Source organism: Mobula hypostoma, chromosome 6 (genome assembly GCF_963921235.1).
Source record: "Mobula hypostoma chromosome 6, sMobHyp1.1, whole genome shotgun sequence".
In the NCBI taxonomy this organism is placed as follows: Eukaryota; Metazoa; Chordata; class Chondrichthyes; order Myliobatiformes; family Myliobatidae; genus Mobula; species Mobula hypostoma.
This window is the reverse complement of record NC_086102.1, coordinates 176,132,326-176,147,565: the sequence shown is the minus strand read 5'-3', so window position 1 is coordinate 176,147,565 and position 15,240 is coordinate 176,132,326. Positions and strand designations below refer to the sequence as shown.

Genomic DNA, 15,240 nt, shown 5'->3' with positions numbered 1-15,240 from the left:
TATATATCTGACTAACAACTTCTTGGAATCTTTTCAAATCTGAAAATACCTACTTTGCATCGTACCTTAAAATTATTTGTGTTTTTTTCTACTAACATAAATGTCCTGACATTAGTGATTTAGTTGGGACTTAAGGGACTTCATGCGGATACGTTTATGAAATGAGCTGCCCAAAAAAGTGGTTCGAGCAGGTAAAGAAACAACATTCAAAGGTATTTGGATAAGTACACCAGTAGGCAGGGCTTAGAGGGATATGACCCAAATGCAGTAAATGGGACTAGTTTGGTGGGCACCATGTTCAGCGTGGACAAATTGGCTGAAAAGCCAATACTATCATCTATACTATCATCATCATCGTCATTATGACGTGGGCAATCATGGTCTATGACCATGATTGTTCTTGGCAAATTTTTCTACAGAAGTGGTTTGCCATTGCTGCCTTCTGAGTAGTGTCTTTAGAAGACGGGTGACCATTATCAATACACTTCAGAGACTGTCTGCCGGCATCAATGGTCACATAACCGGGATTTGTGATATGCACCAGCTACTCATACGACCATCCACCACCTGCTCCTGTGGCTTCACATGACCCTGATTGGGGGCTAAGCAGGTGCTACACCTTGCCCAAGGGTGACCTGTAGGCTCACAGGGGGAAGGAGCACCTTGCTTCTCCTTTGGTAGAGATGTATCTCTACCCTGCCAACCAAATCCATGCTATATTGCTCTAAATTGGAACAATAAGGTTCAACTTAAGGTATGTGTTTGATGACGTTAATGGATCATTGATATGTGAAAATGTACAAATATTCTGGTCTTTTAAACTATCACCCATGCATCATGAACAGTGTAACACTATCAGATGTGGAGTAATAATTATTTAAGAAGAAAAATTTTAAAATGAAAATAATAGAAGACAGTTGTTTACAGATCACCTATGATATTCTAGCAATTGATGATAGAGACAAATTGAGATAGTTAACTAGTCATATTAGACTCTGGCAATTATTATGCAATACAGGCAAATTCTAGCACTTGAAAACTTTAGGAAACATTACCTTGAAATTGGATTTCACTCTGTCTTGGTATACAAAATATATGTTGTTTATCTTGTAATTGTCCACAATCATCTCACAAACAAAAAGTCAAACTCGAGCAGAAGTTCATAAAGCTGCGTGATTGCATTCTACATGGGGATTTTGGGGTTTATATGGAACTTGTGTAGTACTCATCAGGAGCTACAGGCAGAGTTCACAGCTCTTGAATTACCACCACCTGTCTTCCAGAAAGCCTGACTTTTTTTCTGTGGCAGCCTCTGCAAAATTGCACAGAAAAGTCACCAGGGATTTGAAGGAAAATCTGTGGGAGGAGTAAAAGATAACGTTTGGTTTGCCTGGACATCTTGCCTGCAACAGTCTAGCCCCATAGAATCCCAACCATAAACTGTTCCAGCTGCTACCATCTGGGAAATGGTACTGCAGCAGAAAAGCCAGGACCAACAGGCTCGTGACAGCTTCTTCCACCAGGCCATCAGACTGATTAATTGATGCTTACACAACTGTATTTTTGTGTTATATTGTTGTACATACTATTTATTATAAATTGCACATTTAGACGGAGATTTTTACTCATGTATATGAAGGATGAAGGAATAAAGACAGTTCAATTGTTACAACTGAGACTGAGCCACTGTGAGGTGCAAGATAATCAGAGAGTCAGAGATTATAGGATATATTTCAGAATTAATATACATATAGAGACTAGACTCTTCTAGTGAAGAGAGCAGTATTTTCTACTGAAATTTGAGGCAGGCAGATGCCGTGTTGAAGAAATTGATGTCATAGCACAGCCTACTAATTACTGATTCACTTTCATTCCTTGTATGATATATTCCCAGTTTTTCCAGTCAGTGAATGGCAGAAGGTTGTATACTGTCACTAAAAAATCAACATTCAGCCAGTAAGTATCCTTGGTTACACTACTGCATGGATGTGACCAGGCCAATTTCCTAATGGGCGTGATTTCAAATGTAATCATTAGTGCAACCTACCCTTAGTAATATTGCTTTTGTGCAGTATTTTATCGTTGAACAGAACAAATGTGCAGTATTTTATCGTTAAACAGAACAAATGAGGTCAAGGTCATCACTCTCTTTCATAATTACATCCAACACACATCACAATTATGCATTTACTGTATGAAATCTCTCAAATTTGTGTATAAATGATTGCCATCTTTTGAATTTATTTATTGAGGTACACCATGGCGTAGGCCCTTCTGAGCCTTTGAGCCATGCCACTTTATCTCTAGCCTAATCATGGGGCTATTTACAATGACCAGTGAACCTACCAACCAGTATATGTGTTTGGACTGTGGAGGTGGTGGGAACTGGAGAAAGCCCATACAGTCACGGAGAGAACTTGCAGACAGTGGCGGGAATTGAAACCTGGGTCGCCTGTACTGTAAAGCCTTGTGTTAATCACTACACTACCATGCCACCCTATTGCCACCTTTATGTTCACTAAAATACTGGCTTCTTACCCAAATAATTGCATAGGTGACAAAAATAGCATAAAAACACCACCAAAACATCTTAGTAAAAAGATGAGAAGCCTCACAGAATAATTTACAACTTGCTAGAATGGAATTCCATTGCTTCACTGTACCCTTTCTGGATCCTTAAGTTACAGTATCTGTTAAGGATCATAAATCATGTCTGCATAAATCATGTTAACTACCAGCCCCGAGTAAAGGTGTTAAAATAGTTGGTAAATAAGCACTATCAAATGAATATTGTTGTAACTGAGCAACATAGATTGTTCAGCAGTTGTGTAGAATTAGAATATATGGTATAGCTCTTTCAGTCCACCAGTAAAGGTGGTGATCGTTACTATGAGCTGCCTTCCCAGAATTTCTGGCCCCATATCTATCCTGGCATGTACAATAAAACTAAGTAGGATGAGCAGGGAGAAATAATAGCTTTTGATATTTGGGGTCCCTTATTTATTTCTATCTAACATCTTTTTGGAGCAGATTTGCTTTCACATTGCAAATGCTGTCCATTTTTACATAGTATATCCATGTAATCTTAAGGAATGCATGACATTTCATTATTTCATATGGCTTTTAAAAGCAGAAACCTGAATAGGCAAGTTATCTTTTTGGCTCAGTGACATTCCATGAAATCATTGCTGAGGTGATGTATCTGCTTTTACCTGTGTTTGTCCCATATCCTCACACTTGGCCCTAAACATCAATAATTTCTTCCCCCATAGATGCTCGACCTGCTGAGTTCCTCCATCATTTTTATATATTGTCCCTTAATTATCTTTGATTAGCGATCACCTTGTAATAGTGATAACACAATCTTATCCTCTTGGACCAGAAAGACTATTATCATAAGTTGTTTTCTCTATCGACCAGAACTTTTTCCAATATCTCTCTCTTTCTTTTTGCAGGTGGCAAAAATATCTTACCAACAGTATTAGTCATCACAGTTGCATTGATTTTGATGGTAATTTCAATAGTTTCATGGTATGCGTACAAAAAGAAATATCTCTGTGTAAATAGATTTAGTTCTATTCAGTACAATGCAGCGGATCAAATTACAGACAACAGCACGTTAGTAGAGAATGAAGAAAGGGAATACGAAGCATAGCCTTTTAATCAGATGTGATATTAAATATAAATTGTACAATAAATGATGGAACATGTTGCTGCAGTTAATGGTTTGAAAGAATTTTTATACAGTATATGACTTTTTTTGCAATTTCAAACTATGGTTTCACAAAGCTTACCAAATGTTACCATTTAAACCTGCAAAAAATGCAGTTTATGTAAAATCTATTTTAAAAAGTAGTTAACTCATCTTTAAATAATTTAGGATTTTTTGTTCTGAGTTGACTATATTAAGTATTAAGAATGTGGAACAGCATGTGATTCATTCTAGTTATTTGTTCTGCATGGGGTTCTGCTATTAAGGTCAGTCATTTCAATGAATTTTGAAGAATATTGATTTATTTTTTACTGTTTTGACCTGATTAAAATTATTGTTCAAAATATATACACATTGTAGTTTTTTTTGTTTAATTGTTTAAAGAAATTCTGACTATTATATAGTAAAGCTCTGCACTACAATTCTTCAGGGGAGGATATTTACTGATCTTGTTTGATCCAGGCTCTTTGTGATTCTTGATCATCAGCAATGTGATTGACTTTATAATTGCTAACTGAAAAATCCCTCTATTACCCACCCTGACCTTTTACCTCTCCTCACCTGCCTATTACTTCTCCCTAGGTCCCCTCTTTCTCCAGCTTTTTACCTTTCCCACCACCTGGCTTCACCTATCATCCAGCTAGCCTCCTTCCCCTCCAAACCCGCGCCCCCCACTTTTTTTATCCTGGCATCTTTTCCCTTCCTTCTCAGTCCTGAAGAAGGGTCTCGGCCTGAAAAGTTAACTGTCTATTTATTTTCATGGATGCTGCCTGACCTGCTGAATTCATCCAGCATTTTGCAGTGTTGCTCTCTGAAATGGCCCAGTAGGCCTTTCAATTGTATTAAAGTATTATATAGCATCAATTCAAGCCTACAGTTCAGACACCACAGAGTCACTCCAAGCCTGGTTGATCTTGCAAGATTCTCTTAGTGATAACAATCTGAAAACTTGCACATTGTATCTCATGGGCAGAAGAAATCCATCAGATATATGAGAGTCCTTAACATTGACTTCAAATCCCAACAAGTCACATGTCATCGGTTTAAATGTGGGCAATGAAGCCTTGTCAATGCTACCTATAATCGGCAATCCTTCATCTTAAACAACATTTGAAGAAGCACTGTTACACGGCCCAAGATGTATTCTAGGTGGGGATTTTAGTGTCGAGGACTAGCACCTCCAATGACTCAAAAGTAAATTTCATTCAGCAGGTGTTTGCTCCTTTACATTTTTTTTTACATCCTTTTATATGTTCAGCTGCAAAGTCCAAATAACCTTATTTTAACATGCCTTCCCACTTGTTTTACTTACCAGCAAATTTGGATACTTCGACTCTGCCATTCTTCCAATCATTAATAAAGATAAAGAGGCCAGGGATTGATCCTTGGAGCACACCAGTCTGAGAAAGACTTGCTTATTCCAATACTGCTCTTGTGTGGACACAGCATGAGAGTCCATTGAAATTATCACACTTCAATGTTTTTCAAAATGCTATTCAATTGATATCATACCTGTTTGATTTTTGCAAAACTTTGCAGAAGATTGCTATCTAATCAATTATTTAGGCTGCTGTACAAACCAGTCATTCCTGCTTTAAAACTGTATCTTCTTGATTACATTACTCCTCTTCAGTCTTCATACCAAAGTGCAATACTTCACATTAAATTTAATCTCACCACTTTACATCCTTCCGTAATTCTTGTTGAAACATAAATGTTATCTCTTATGTATTGGGGTGTATGGGGTGACCAGGAAGAGTAACTTCTGGTGAAGGGGCTTGTGTCCATTCTGAGGCAGTTCACTCACCTTTGGTCCCCATTAGGCACTCAGCTCTCAGTTGAGGCTCCAAGTAAGTGGTTTGCATGCGACAGCAGCCATACTGTGATCCATCGCTTCAACGGGCAGGCTAAACCAGGTGAGGATAGCCAGCAGACCCCATACTCCAATAAGATAAGGATATGCCTGTCCTAGCAGGCGAAGTTAGCTCCAGTGGACTGGGTGGATGAAATCAACAGTGAAGTCCAATAACCAGGAAGGCAGTTCTACAATGCTTTATGGATTGAAGGGCATAACAAGGCACGGAAGAATTCTTGGCTATTTACTACGACCAAGGAAGACCCCAGTTGTGATGACTACTCGTACCACTGGACCTTGAATTCTGAGGTCAAGAGAATGGAATTGCCCCTGTGCAATGGCTTTTCCACTTTAAAAACTCTACTTTGCAGTTTTCTAAAATGCAGTTCACTAAAATCTGCACAAATCTAACTCATTATCAGATACAATGGACAACTAATCATTAATTGGATCACATTTATATCATTGTATAGTCTGCAATCTAAAGAGAATTTTGAATGAATCTGCCAGCTTCAGTGTTCTTTCTGAAATCAAGGCCAGAGCAAAGTGAAGCCGCATTAGAATGCATTCTTATAGGTAGAAATTGGTGCAGATACACTTTCACTTCTGGCAAACCTCAAGGCTTCACACACAAGGAGAAACACTTTCACCTTTTTGACTATGACAAGGCCCAATTCAAGCTTGAAGAGTAAAACCTCATCTTCGAGGCACAAGGCAACCTATAAAACATATTACTGGCAAATTAGTTTATTATTGCCAAATGTACCAAGGTACAATGAAAAAACTGAAAGTTCAAATTTTATTATCAAAGTACAAATATGTCAGCATCTACAACCCTGAGTTTCATTTTCTTGAGGGCATACTCAATTTATAGAATAATATCCATAACAATCAATGAAAGACCACACAACTGGGCAGCATTCAACCAGAGTGGATGGCATCCGTTAGTGTCGCGAGACCATGGATCTGCGCCTGGAAAGTCTTGCTTCAGTCTCTCCAGGGCACAAGCCTGGGCAAGGTTGTATGGAAGACCGGCAGTTGCCCAAGCAGCAAGTCTCCCCTTTCCACACCACCGATGTTGTCCAAAGGAAGGGCAAGGGCTGATACAGCTTAGCACCAGTGATGTCACAGGAGTTAACAGAGCGAGGTTGAAAGCAACATCGGATCACCTTACAGACTCCAGCTCCGGATTTGTCCTCAGGGTTTACTTCCGAAGCCTTTCCCATAAGTGGGTATGGCCGCAAGGCAGCAGAGGTTTGAAAACAGAGTTTTCCCTCTCTTAGATGGACTGCCTTGCCAGGCTGATGAGCTCCATCTACCCAAAGCACTGGTTTTAAGGTGCCAGGACCCGCATTCACACCTTCTGTCAGTAGAAACAGTTCCACCGGGCTTAGAGGCTAAGCCACACGAGAAGGCCAGGAGTTGGACTTGGTTGTCAGAGGCTATTTGAGGCCCATGCCATGAGGAGCACTTTTGGGTAGTGGGAGCTTGGCCCCACTACTACTCCTCGGCTTGACAATCTTGGAACCAGAGTGGAGAACACAATAAACTGTGCAAATACAAGAAGGGACAATAAGAACAAATAAATAAGCAATAAATATTGAGAACATGGGATGGAGAGTTCTTGAAAGTGAGGCCATTGGTTGTGGAAACATTTCAATGATGGGACCAGTGAAGTTGAGTGAAGTTATCTCCTTTGGTTCAAGAGCCTGATGGTTGAGGGGTAATAACTGTTCTTGAACCTGGTGGTGTGAGTCTTGAGGCTCTTGTAGCTTCTTCCTGACGGTAATAGCAAGAAGAGAGCAAGTCCTGGGTGGTGGTAGTCCCTGATGATTGATGCTGCTTTCCTGCAACAGTGTTTCATGTAAATGTGCTCAATAGTTGGGAGGGCTTTACCTGTATTGGGCTGGGCCATATCCTCTATTTTTTGTAGGACTTACCATTCAAGCAGATTGGTGTTTCCATACCAGGCTGTGATGCAGACAGTCAATATGCTCTCCACTACACATCCATAGAAATTTGTCAAAATTTTAGATGTCATGCTGAATCTCCACAAACTCCTAAAGAAGTAGAAGTTATGCCATGCTTTCTTCATACAGATGAGTGCATTGAGTTAGTGCAAGTTAAAACAATAACAATGCAGAACAAAGTGTTACAGTCACTGAGAAAGTGCAGTACATATAGACAATAACATACAGGATGATATCAAGTTACTGTAGATTGTGAGGTCTAGATACCAAACATGAGAAAGTCTGCAGTTTCTGGAAATCCAAAGCAACACACACAAAAAGCTGGAGGAACTCAGCAGGTTAGACAGCCTCTATGAAAAACAGTAGACTTTCTATGGTTCGAGCCATGATCCTTCTTCAGGAAGGGGGAGGATACCAGAATAAAATGGGGGGGGGGTGCAAGAGGCTAGCTGGAAGGTGATAAGTGAAGCCAGGTGGTTGAGAAAAGTCAAGGGCTGTGAGAATAAAATATCTGATAGGAGAGGAGAGTGAACAAAAGGAGAAAGGGATGGAGAAGGGGACCCGGGGGAAGTAATAAGCAGATGAGAAGAACTAAAAGGTCAGAGTGGGGAATAGAGGAGTTGTGGGGGAATTTTTTAACTGGAAGGAGAAATTGATATTCACACCATCAGGTTGGAGGGTACCCAGGTGGAGTGTAACTGTTTAGTGGTCTTTTAACAGTGGCATAGAAGTTGTCCTTGAGCCTGCTGGTATGTGCTTACAGGCTTTGTCTTTTCTGCCCAGTGAAAGGGGGGAGAAAAGGGGATCTCCAGTGGGTGGAGTCTCTGGTTAGGCTTTATCAAGGCAGTGAGAAATGTAAACAGAATCCATGGGGGGCGGGGGGGGGCTAGTTTCAATGATGTGCGGAGCTATGTCCACAACTCACAACGTCTTTAGAGAACTCATTTTTCAACTGGGATCAGGACTGACCATTTCTGCCTGCTATCAAGTTGGTTCAGGTTTTTCCCCCTTTTTTTGTATAGTTTGCACTACAGCACCACAGCCTTACCATTAGAAACACTTCACACAAAGAAGGTTAATCTGATCTTAAGTGCCCTGTTAACTGGTATAAAACACACAGAAAGGACTCAGGAGGCCCTCTTAACTGATACATTAGGTCATCCATCTTCAACCTATTAGACTCATTATTCTACCCACCCACCTCGAGCACCTTCTCTGCCACTTTAACTTGTGGTTAGCACAATGCTTTACAGTACCAGCTACCCAGGTTCAATTCCCACTGCTGTCTGTAAGGAGTTTGTAGGTCCTTCCTGTGACCACATGGGTTTCCTCCAGTTGCTCCAGTTCCCTCCCACATTCCAAAGTTGTACTAGTTAGTAGGTTAACTGGTCTTTGTAAATTGTCCTGTGAGAAGGCTAGGTTTAAATCGGGCTTGAAGGGCCAATTCAGCACTGTATCTCAATAATATTAACAACATAAAATAAAATAAAAACATTTTTAGAGAGTCATAACCATAGAATCATTGAGAAATACAGTAGAGAACAGGTCCTGTGGCCACCAGGTCTACACCAATCATCAACCATCCCTTTACACTCATCCTACCTTAATCCCATTTCATTCTCCCCAAATTCTCATCAACCCGTCCTCATTCTGCACATCTACATACCAAGGACAATGTACAGTGACTAGTTCACTGATTCTAGTTCAAGTTTATTGTTGTTCCAACTGTATAAATGTATAACAAATGAAACAACATTCCTCCAGACCAAGGTGCATTGCACAGCACATATAACTCACACACAACGCATAAAGTAATATTCTCACAAATAAATTAACAAATAATAAAATATATTCCAGAAGATTCACATTTAACATAAGGTGCATTTATTACACAAGTTATAAGGTAAACAGTATAATGCCACTGGTGCTTCATAAGTGATGAAACCTGGGTAGTGGCAGGGAGTTCAGTAGACATACAGCTTGGGGAAGAAGCTGTTTCCCATCTTACCCTTACCCTAATGCTGTGGTACCTCCTGTCTGATGGTAGGGGGTCAAAAAGATTGTGAGATGGACAGGAGGGATCCTTGACAACGCTGTGAGATTTGGCAGAAAACCACAGCAACTGGAGGAAACCTGTCGGGTCACAAGGGAGAATCTGTGAACTGAAAATAAACCTCAAGGTAGTATATGGTAACTTTGATTGCAATGGTTCAATTTAATGTCAGAGAATGTATACAGTATACAACCTTACTCTTTGCAGACATCCACGAAAGCGAGAGAAAAAAAAATCAAAGAATGAATGACAGAAAAAGCGTTAGAAGTCCAAAGTGATTTAGCATCCAAGATATGATCTCGTGTTAAAATACCCAGAAATAACAGGCAGGATAGACAAAGAGAATCAGTTGTGTACTTGGATTTTCAGGAGGCCTTTGACAAAGTTCCACACATGAGGCTACTTAATAAGCTATGAATCCATGGTATTACAGGAAAGATTCTGGCATGGATAAAGGATGGCTGATTGGCAAGAGGCAAAGAGTGGGACGAGCCTTTTCTGGTTGGCTAATGGTGACTAGTGGTGTTCCACAGGGGTCTCTGTTGAGACCAATTCTTTTTATGTTATATGTCAATGGTTTGGATGATGGAATTGATGGCTTTGCTACAAAGTTTGCAGATGATATGAAGAAAGGTGGAGGAGCAGGTAATTTTGAGGAAATAGAGATGCTACAGAAGTACTTAGACAGATTCGGAGAATGGGCAAAGAAATGGCAGATGGAATACAGTGCTGAGGAGAGTATGGTCATGCACTTTGGTTGACAAAGTAAGACCATAAGACCATAAGTCATAGGAGCAGAATTAGGCCATTCAGCACATTGAGTCCACTCTGCCATTCCATCATGACTGATCCTGATCCCACTCAATCCCATACACCTGCCTTCTCTCCATAACCTTTAATGCCCTGACCAAACAGGAAATTATCAGCTTCCACCTTAACTATATACACGGACTTGGCCTCCACCGCAGTCCATGGCAGAGCATTCCACAGATTAACTACTCTCTGGCTAAAAACATTCCTCCTTACCTCTGTTCTAAATGGTTGCCCCTCAGTTTTGAGACTGTACTCTCTAGTTCTGGATACCCCCACCATAAGAAACATCCTTTCCACATCCACCTTATCTGGTCCTTTCAACATATAGTAGGTTTCAATGAGGTCCCCCTACATTCTTCTAAATTCCATTGAGTGTAGGCCCAAAGCTGCCAAATGCTCCTCATATGTTAACCCCTTCATTCCCAGAATCATCCTCGTGAACCTCCTCTGGACTCTCTCCAATGACAACACTTTCTTTCTGAGATATGGGGCCCAAAACTGTTGACAATACTCCAAGTGCAGCCTGATTTGTGTCTTACAAATGCTCAGCATTATCTCCTTGCTTTTATATTCTATTCCCATTGAAATAAATGCCAACATTGCATTTTGTCTTCTTTACCACAGACTCAAACCTGTAAATCATCCTTCTGGGAGTTTTGCACAAGGACTCCTAAGCCCCTCTCCACCCCTGATGTTTGAACCATCTCCCCATTTAGATAATAGTACGCAGCATTGTTACTTCTATCAACATGCATACACTTTCCAACACTGTATTCCATCTGCCACTTTTTTGCCCATTCTTCCAATTTATCTAAGTCCTGCTGCAATTGTATTGCTTCCTCAGCACTACCCACCCCTCCACCTATCTTCGTATCATCCGCAAATTTTGCACTATTACAGATTGTCAGGTCTGATGTTGTGGCCATCACTGAATCGTGGTTGAAGGATGGTTGTAGTTGGGAGCTAAATAAGACCATAAGACAAAGGAGCAGAAGTCGGCCATTCGGCCCATCAAGTCTGCTCTGCCATTTTATCATGAGCTGATCCATTCTCCCATTTAGTCCCACTCCCCCGCCTTCTCACCATAACCTTTGATGCCCTGGCTACTCAAATACCTATCAATCTCTACCTTAAATACACCCAATGACTTGGCCTCCACTGCTGCCCGTGGCAACAAATTCCATAGATTCACCACCCTCTGACTAAAAAAATTTCTTCGCATTTCTGTTCTGAATGGGCGTCCTTCAATCCTTAAGTCATGCCCTCTCATACTAGACTCCCCCATCATGGGAAACAACTTTGCCACATCCGCTCTGTCCATGCCTTTCAACATACGAAATGTTTCTATGAGGTCTCCCTCATTCTTCTAAACTCCAAGGAATACAGTCCAAGAGCGGACAAACGTTCCTCATATGTTAACCCTCTCATTCCCGTAATCATTCTAGTGAATCCTTTCTGTACCCTCTCCAATGTCAGCACATCCTTTCTTAAATAAGGAGACCAAAACTGCCCACAGTACTCCAAGTGAGGTCTCACCGGCGCCTTATAGAGCCTCAACATCACATCCCTGCTCCTATACTCTATTACTCTAGAAATGAATGCCAGCATTGCATTCGCCTTCTTCACCACTGACTCAACCTGGAGGTTAACCTTAAAGGTATCCTGTATGAGGACTCCCAAGTCCTGTTGCATCTCAGAACTTTGAATTTTTTTCCCCATTTAAATAATAGTCTGCCCGTTTATTTCTTCTGCCAAAGTGCATAACCATACACTTTCCAACATTGTATTTCATTTGCCACTTCTTTGCCCATTCTTTCAATCTATCTAAGTCTCTCTGCAGACTCTCCGTTTCCTCAGCATTACTGGCCCCTCCACCTATCTTTGTATCATCAGCAAACTTAGCCGCAAAGCCATCTATTCCATAATCCAAATCATTGATGTACAATGTAAAAAGAAGCAGCCCCAACACGGACCCCTGTGGAACACCACTGGTAACCGGCAGCCAACCAGAATAGGATCCCTTTATTCCCACTCTCTGTTTCCTGCCAATCAGCCAATGCTCTATCCACGTATATAACTTTCCCATAATTCCATGGGCTGTTATCTTGTTAAGTAGCCTCATGTGTGACACCTTGTCAAAGGCCTTCTGAAAATCCAAATATACAACATCCACTGCATCTCCCTTGTCTAGCCTACTTGTAATTTCCTCAAAAAATTGTATTAGGTTTGTCAGGCAGGATTTTCCTTTAAGGAATCCATGCTGAGTTCTGCCTATCTTGTCATGTGCCTCCAGGTACTCTGTAACCTTATCCTTCACAATCGACTCCAACAACTTCCCAACCACCAATGTCAAGCTAACAGGTCTATAATTTCCTTTTTGCTTCCTTGCCCCCTTCTTAAATAGCGGAGTGACATTTGCAATCTTCCATTCCTCCGGAACAATGCCAGAATCTATCGACTTTTGAAAGATCATCGCTAATGCCTCCGCAATCTCCACAGCTACTTCCTTCAGAACACGAGGGTGCATTCCATCTGGTCCAGGAGATTTATCTACCGTTAGACTATTCAGCTTCCTGAGTACTTTCTCTCTCGTAATTGTGACAGCGCACACTTCTCTTCCCTGCCACCCTTGAGTGTCCGGTATACTGCTGATGTCTTCCTCAGTGAAGAAAGATGCAAAATACTCATTCAGTTCCTCCGCCATCTCCTTATCTCCCATTACAATTTCTCCAGCATCATTTTCTATCGGTCCTAAATCTACTCTCACCTGTCTTTTACTCTTTATATACTTGAAAAAGCTTTTAGTATCCTCTTTGATATTATTTGCTAGCTTCCTTTCATAGTTAATCTTTTCCCTCTTAATGACCCTCTTAGTTTCCTTTTGCAAGCTTTTAAAAACTTCCCAATCCTCTGTCTTCCCACTAATTTTTGTTTCCTTGTATGCCCTCTCCTTTGCTTTAACTTTGGCTTTGACTTCTCTTGTCAACCACAGTTGCATCCTTTTTCCATTTGAAAATTTCTTCTTTTTTGGAATATACCTGTCTTGCACCTTCCTTACTTCCCGCATAAACTCCAGCCACTGCTGCTCTGCCGTCTTTCCCGCCAGTGTCCCTTCCCAGTCAACTTTGGCCAGTTCCTCTCTCATGCCACTGTAATTTCCTTTACTCCACTGAAATACCGACACATCAGATTTCAGCTTCTCTTTTTCAAATTTCACAGTGAACTCAATCATGTTATGATCACTGCCTCCTAAGGGTTCCTTCACCTCAATCTCTCTAATCACCTCCGGTTCATTACACAATACCCAATCCAGTACAGCCGATCCTCTAGTGGGCTCGACAACAAGCTGTTCTAAAAAGCCATCTCGCAGACATTCTACAAATTCTCTCTCTTGAGATCCAGTGCTGACCTGATTTTCCCAATCCACTCGCATGTTAAAATCCCCCACAATTATCATAACACTGCCCTTCTGACAAGCCTTTTCTATTTCCTGTTGTAATTTGTAGTCCACATCACTACAGCTGTTTGGAGGCCTATAAATAACTGCCATCAGGGTCCTTTTACCCCTGTGATTTCTTAGCTCAACCCATAAAGATTCTGCACCTTCAGATCCTATATCACCTCTTTCTAATCATTTAATATAATTTCTTACCAATAAAGCCATGCCTACCTTCCTATCCTTCCGATACACCGTGTATCCTTGGACGTTCAGCTCCCAGAGACATGCATCCTTTCACCACGTCTCAATGATGGCCACAATATCATACCTGCCAATCTGTAGCTGTACAACAAGATCATCCACCTCATTCCTTATGCTGTGTGCATTTAAGTATAACACCTTAAGACCAGTATTTGGTACTTTTCGCTTTGATTTCACTGCAACTTTATTGCACTGCAACTTATCCCAATGGCTACAAATTTGCCCCATCACCTATCTGTCTTTCCTGACATCTTTACTGCTCACTACCTTAGATTTATTTCTATTTTCCCCTTCCTCTGCTCTATCATTCCGATTCCCATCCCCCTGCCAAATTAGTTTAAACCCTCCCTAACAGATCTATTAAACTTTCCCGCCAGGATATTGGTCCCCTTCGGAGGCATGTCCAAGGTTACACGTTATATCAAATGGATAGGAAAGTAGGCAGAGGGAGTGGTGTGGCTCTGCTGGTAAAGAATGACATCAAATCAGTAGAGAGATATGACATAGGATTAGAAGATGTTGAACCCTTGTGGGTTGGGTTAAGAAACTGCAAGGGTAAAAGGACCCTGATGGCAGTTATATACAGGCCTCCCAACAGTGGCTGAGATGTGGACCACAGATTACAACAAAAGATGGAAAAAGCATGTCAAAATGGCAATGTTGTGATAGTTATAGGAGATTTCAACATGCAGGTCGATTGGGAAAATCATGTTGGAAATGAATCTCAAGACAGTGAGTTTATTGAATGCCTACAAGATGGTTTTTCAGAGCAGTTTGTAGTTGAACCTACTAGGGGATTGGGTGTTAAGTAATGAAATGGAGGTGATTAGGGAGCTTAAGGTAAATGAACCTTAGGAGGCAGTGATCACAATATGATTGAGTTCAACTTGAAATTTGAAAGGGAGAAAGTAAAGTTTGACATAGCAGTGTTTCAGTAGAGTAAAGAAAATTACAGTGCTATGAGAGAGGAGTTGGCCAAAGTAAATTGGAAGGAGATGTTGGCAGGGATGTCAGCAGAGCAGCAATGGTGTGAGTTTCTGGAAAAAAATGAGGAAAGTGCAGGATAGATGTATTCCAAAAATGAAGAAGTACTCATATAGCAAAATAGTACAACCATGACTGACAAGAGAAGTCAGA

The 15,240-nt window shown here is 40.9% G+C and overlaps 1 protein-coding gene across 2 annotated transcripts in view; it reads left to right on the top strand.

Annotated features, from left to right (window-relative positions):
• Window positions 1–4,050, top strand: part of cd302 (CD302 molecule) — a 39,897-nt gene extending 35,847 nt beyond the window's left edge. For both annotated transcript variants that reach the window (XM_063050135.1, XM_063050134.1), the window contains exon 6: window positions 3,456–4,050. In XM_063050135.1, the coding sequence (XP_062906205.1) occupies window positions 3,456–3,655 (200 nt within the window). In that variant the 3' untranslated portion in view covers window positions 3,656–4,050. The remainder of the gene's footprint in view (window positions 1–3,455) is intronic.
• Window positions 4,051–15,240: the final 11,190 nt, after the last annotated feature.